General features: G+C 31.6%; 1 protein-coding gene across 2 annotated transcripts; it reads left to right on the plus strand.

The window, feature by feature from the left end:
• The first annotated feature begins 2,511 nt into the window (after window positions 1-2,511).
• LOC132638648 (transcription factor bHLH162-like) lies at window positions 2,512-5,301 on the plus strand. 2 transcript variants are annotated; one of them, XM_060355458.1, is made up of 3 exons: window positions 2,512-2,727; window positions 3,784-4,137; window positions 4,832-5,301. In XM_060355458.1, exons 1-3 carry the CDS (start codon window positions 2,605-2,607, stop codon window positions 4,988-4,990), a joined length of 636 nt encoding a protein of 211 aa, XP_060211441.1. In that variant the 5' UTR covers window positions 2,512-2,604; the 3' UTR covers window positions 4,991-5,301. The 2 variants fall into 2 exon arrangements, with proteins under 2 accessions (XP_060211441.1, XP_060211442.1); XM_060355459.1 differs by having other exon boundaries at window positions 3,790-4,137; window positions 4,832-5,298.
• Window positions 5,302-5,797: the final 496 nt, after the last annotated feature.

Below are 5,797 nucleotides of genomic sequence, written 5' to 3' on the forward strand. Positions count from 1 at the left end.
GGCTCGTAGGAGCTAGTAGCTGATTTGAGAGCACTCCGTTGTTCCGGAGGTGCCTTTGACTATTATTTTGTGTATATATATATATATTTTAGGCACGACGGGGTCCTATCCCGTCCCTATGTCTAGCACTCTAGTAGAGGCTCGTAGATACGCAGGTGTGGGTTATATGGTCTCATGAAGTTTCCATTATATATATATATATATATATATATATATATTCACTTTGATAGCCGAAAGGCTTATGTATATAAAAGTACTTATGTTTCCAAATGAAAAAAAAAATGATTTTCCTATTATATGAGTATGATGAGTAGTAGAATGAGTGGTGCTCAGTGGTTAACCCCGGGTACCCGTCACGGTCCCTAGTCGGGTCATGACAGATTGTTACAGTTTCTCGATGTGGGGAACAAAACGATTTGCTTCCTTTTTAAGGTCATTTGGTATGAAATAATAAATTTAGATCTGCTCCATTAACACTTTGTTTGGATGGTTGTTATATATCATTTCATAATATATCAGTTCATATTGTAATGTGTTGTGTTGTATTGTATTGTATTGTTTTGTTTTGATGAATACAACATTTGGATAGATTGTATCGTTTCCCGTCGTTACTTAATGTCACACGTAAGCAATTTGAAGGACAAACTTATAAAAGTATGGGGTAGAACTATTATTAAAAGGTAGGGCAAAAGATAAAGGATTATTAGATAATAAACAAAAATAAAATGAGAAGAAAAACTAAGGTAACAACACGATAATATCAAATTGATTGTTATATAAAATGAAACATTTCATCATTACGTAATGATATAATACAATAAAATCTAAGTAATAATTATAACAAATATTATGTAGTTATAAGTCAACTAAAAATATATCACATAAACTGATACCTTGAAAAATGGAAATAATTGATGCGATTAGTTCAATCCGCTCAAATGTTATACACTTGGCCTACTTGGCACTCTTAACACGCAACACATACTGTTTTTTTGGGTGCTGCGCTTTACTAGTAATAAGTGTAAGTCAAACTCGAAATCAACAAATGCGCGTCAATTCCTAATCTGAAAATGTAATCGTCTTTTACGCAGTGCTTTAAAAGGCGGGCGTTGTTGAGGCGTAAGCGGCACGGGGCGTAAGCCCCATGGATATTTAATTTTTAGTATTTCTTAAAATAATATAATTATAATAAATATTTTTAAATAAGTAAAATTACATAAAAAATAAATAAAAAAAAACTATAAATAAATGATATATATATATATATATATGTGTGTGTGTGTGTGTGTGAGCGCACGCGCGCTTGATCCTCACAAAAAAATGATCAAAGCAATCCATTATACACCGCTTATAACTTGTAATTATATATAACATAATTTTACAAGTATAAACAATACAATGAAATAAAAGCTATTATGAAATGCAAAATAATTTTAACATCTTAACTTTCAAACACGGAAAAAAATACAGTTTCTTAAAACACTATTACTATCATACTATTCATTTTATCTCCCTATAAGCAAATAATCAATAAAATTTATCAATATTACAATTAAAACATAACTTATTCATGAACAAAAAATAAAATTATATGATAATTCTGATACATAGGACTTATGACCAATGACAAGTGAAAATATACAATTCCGCTATGTGTTTTTTTTTAAAAAAATAAGTGATATTCACCTTCACGACGTTCTCAAATAGTAAATATCCAATACTACGACTTGTTATATGAGTTACACCCAATCTTCTATTTCTATAGATGAAAAACTATTAAGTATCATTATTTTGTTAAATAATTATGAGGGTGAATGATTTTAATTAAGGAATTTAAAATATAATTTGTGTAAGAACTGTTAGGCGAGCCCTGAGCGTTAGGCGTGTTTAGGGCGTACGGTTAGGGCGTACGGTTGGGCGCTTAGGGCGTAAGGCTCATAGGAACTAAGCCCCGCACGTTAGCCCCAGGGCGTTTTGCCACTGCCCTGCCCCGAGGCGAGCCCCAGGGCGAGTCCTGACACTGCCTTTTAAAACAATGCTTTTACGTTTCAATTTATATGTCCTAGTTATTATTTTGAATAGTCCAACGATATTTTTTTTACTGTAATTTTTTCAAATCTTTTTAAATGTTATAAATTATTATTTATTGTGATGAAATTTTCATTTCCAAGTTTACATTGACAATTAGTTCGTTTAGACATCGTATTACTTTGAATCAGGACACATAAATTGAGACGGAGAAAATATTATTTTTGGTATAGAAACGGATTGAACTAATAATTCCACTTTGGGGTCAATTGAAGAAAGAGGGAGAGATGAGACAACCAAATGACGTTTTCATTTATTACGTTATGGTATCTTTTTTTCTTTTGTCATTTTGTGGCCTTGTTGACCCCAATTTTATAAGTAGTTCATGAGTCATTATCATTATTGTATAATCTTTTCGTGTGGAGCCCTTTTCTTCCGTGTAAACTGAAGTATATATATAGTATAAATATGTATCCACTGCTCTCCAATTTTTCCTGAAATAGAAGAAAACTTAACAAGAAATATTTAAAGCTAAGTTTCCTTAAACAGTACTACTGGACATAAGTCATCAAGAAAATGTATACTGGCAAGGGTTCAGCTCCAAAATTAGAAAGGAAGTATGTGGAGAAGAATAGAAGGAACCATTTGAAGACACTCTTTAACCAGCTCTATTCTCTGCTTCCACCTCATGCCTTTCAGGTTTGTTCTTTATTTCGAAATATATTGTGGTCTGAATTTTATTTTTATAGTTTTTTCTTTCTTTAGACACCTGGTACGTATTCGGAACCTATTGCCCGATTAATCTGAATTTGCGCGAAGAAATCAAAGGAGAATGCATTTTAGTCTCAATAGATTCAACATAATCTAGTATTTTTACATATACCGTAAATACATATGTGAATTATCACAAGAATGTAACAAATAGTATTATAGAGTGGTTTTGAACTCATAACACAACAAAAGTACAATCGCTCAGTGTTAAGAACATAAAGGTTTGAACACATTCAAATCCTAAATAGGCAATTAAGGGGTTTGAAATCATCTTCTTTTTCTAAATAGGACTTCCAATGTTCTATACCTCTTTTGTGTTTTGTCTTTAGGAAAACTCACTTCTTGTTCTAAAGCTTACAACATATAGCTAGCGGTCAAAGAACTAAGACCCAAAAGAAGAAAAATAAATACAGATATAAACAGAATAAACTTGGTGTACTCATCACACATACAACATAATTTTAATGATACATCTTCAATAATTTTTTTTAAGTGATCGATTTTTGCTAATGGATGCTCCTCCTCATTCGTTTTTGTTTATATGATACATTTTTCTTTTAATTTGTTCCAAAAAAAAAAAAAACACACACACACTTCTAAATTTGAAGATAATTAACTTTACTCTTCCCATTAATTTTACATATCCTTAATGAGAAACTTTTATGACCACACAAATATTTTGTCATGGTTAAGGACACAAGTCTCAAAACATTTATAGCTAGTCACATAAATGCTATGCCATGTTTTAGATCATAAGTTTTAAAAGTTATCATTTCTTTCTACTCCGGGACAATTTAAACTATGTTACATAAGTTAAAATTGATGTATACGTACTATATATCACTAGAGAATTACTGATGATACTCATGCAAGCTAATTCTTTTTTTTTTTTTTCCCCTTCTAATAGTTGATAAATTGCTTATGCAATCAAGCTACTATTAGAAGTGCTAATTGATGAGCCTTCTCATATACTTATATCAAAAGTTGCAGGAAGCAATGGCATTGCCAGATCAAGTGGATGCAGCAATAACGTACATAAAAAGCTTAGAAATCAAATTGGAGAAGAACAAAATGCAATTGGAAAAATTAAGGACGAGTAAAAAGAGGCCCAATTTATGCATGGCAATTCATGATCCTAATCCAACAACAAAATTATCTCCTCAGATTGAAGTCCATGAAATGAGCCCAACCATGGACGTAATTTTGATGACTGGCCTTGATAATTTAACTATGTTTCATAACATTATTCGTTTACTCCATGAGGAAGGTTTTAAAGTAGTTAATGCCAATTTTTCACTCGAAGGGAACTCCACGATGCAGATTCTCCATGAAAATAAGGTCAGTATATGTTCTTAAAAGGTTCAAGTGATTATACACATTGACAATATAAAAATAGTACCACTAATTTTAATCTGGAATTTAAGTTTTATTTACTGATAGTGTAGAAAATATTTACAAAATCAGATCTTCTTATAAGGTAAATCCAAGTAAATCTCAAAGCATAAGGTATTACAGACTAATTATTGGTAACTAAATTTAAGTTCTATGCACTAGCTTTATAAAATATAGTCAAATCATTTATTAGAAGATATTGGCAGTTGGTAAAATTGGTAACTTACTTGCTATCACATGACCTGCAATGAAACGTTAAGATTCAGTCTTTACACTATTAGTGTATACTACTTAAATCCTTAGTAAACTGGTAAAAATAGTAACTCACATGCTATCATGTGTTAAAATTCACTAATATGTAGAAGTTCTTGGATGAGACGACGTCCGTTTTGAACGGTTTTCTTATTTATGCCTTACAAACTCAAAATAGATTTAATCAAGCCTCATACATATAACAATTGCTTTCTTATGTGCTTTTCACAATATTTTATACTGTGCAAAATCAAAGAAATTAATTAGTGCTAACAGCCGAAAATTTTGAAATGAAGTACTTGATCATATTCAGAAAAGGACTAGTAGTTCAAACTTATTTAGTGAAGCATAAGCTCATAATTTTAACACAGTTTTAATTTCTGTGTAGATTATCGAGAATTCAACAATGGAATGTAGAGCTACGACGGTGTATAGCAGACTGAAGGAATTGCTTTATGGATCTTCTTCAACTGATGATGATATTATTGAAACCCTACTGCGTTTATGGGACTATGACATTCAATCTGAAATGCTAAAGTTAATTTGATGTAACAGATTTATTATAACCACTAGGAACTCTTGAGTGGTAGCATAGAATTATAGCATGTTTGGATTGGCTTATTTTAAGTGCTTTTAAGCTAAAATAGCTTTAAACACTTTTATAGTGTTTGGATGAAATAAAAAAAGTGTTTTAAGCATTTTTAAGCTAAAATAGCAAAACTAGTAAGAAAATCATAAGTTAGAATTCCTAACACATGATTTATAAGTCAAAAGTTGAGGTTATATTGGAAACAACCTCTCTACCCCTATAAAGGTAGAGGTAAGGGCTACACTGGGTAATTTCTTGTTTGTTGTATGGTTTTTAAGCCAAAGGCATAAAGCCATCCAAACAGGCTGTTAATATTTTCAATATGCCGTCATTAGTGTTGCGAGAGGAGTTAAATGGATTTTATTTGAAAAATGAACTAGAAAAAAGGAAACTTGTCAAATTTCCTAAGGTCCTACGTCAGTGAGATCTTTTTGCTTGCTTTTAAAGAGAACTAAACAAACAACAAAATAGTCCGAATTAAGTGAGGGAATGAGAATCCAACAACATTTCATGCAGCACGCGACGAAATGCTTAAAGGTATATGTGAAATACCATTCATCAATTCAAAGTAAAACTCTTGATTAATAGCCAAATTGGCTAAACCATCAGCTACCAAATTAGCTTCCATGTATATGGACAATAGACCACTCAGTTCCTACATAGCCAAGAGGTGACGTGTGGTTGACAATATCACCATTCCGATGAGACATGGTTATTCATACTGCAGCGCACATGAACTACACTAGCATTATCAATTTGCAAGGC

The sequence above is a fragment of the Lycium barbarum genome, chromosome 4 (genome assembly GCF_019175385.1).
Source record: "Lycium barbarum isolate Lr01 chromosome 4, ASM1917538v2, whole genome shotgun sequence".
In the NCBI taxonomy this organism is placed as follows: Eukaryota; Viridiplantae; Streptophyta; class Magnoliopsida; order Solanales; family Solanaceae; genus Lycium; species Lycium barbarum.

What these genes read in the sequence shown, in the direction of transcription:
- LOC132638648 (XM_060355458.1), top strand. Translation starts at nt 2,605, where the DNA reads ATGTATACTGGCAAGGGTTCAGCTCCAAAATTAGAAAGGAAGTATGTG. An exon ending in TTCCACCTCATGCCTTTCAG is followed by an intron (nt 2,728 to 3,783) that starts GTTTGTTCTTTA and finishes TTATATCAAAAG; the next exon opens with TTGCAGGAAGCAATGGCATT. An exon ending in AGATTCTCCATGAAAATAAG is followed by an intron (nt 4,138 to 4,831) that starts GTCAGTATATGT and finishes ATTTCTGTGTAG; the next exon opens with ATTATCGAGAATTCAACAAT.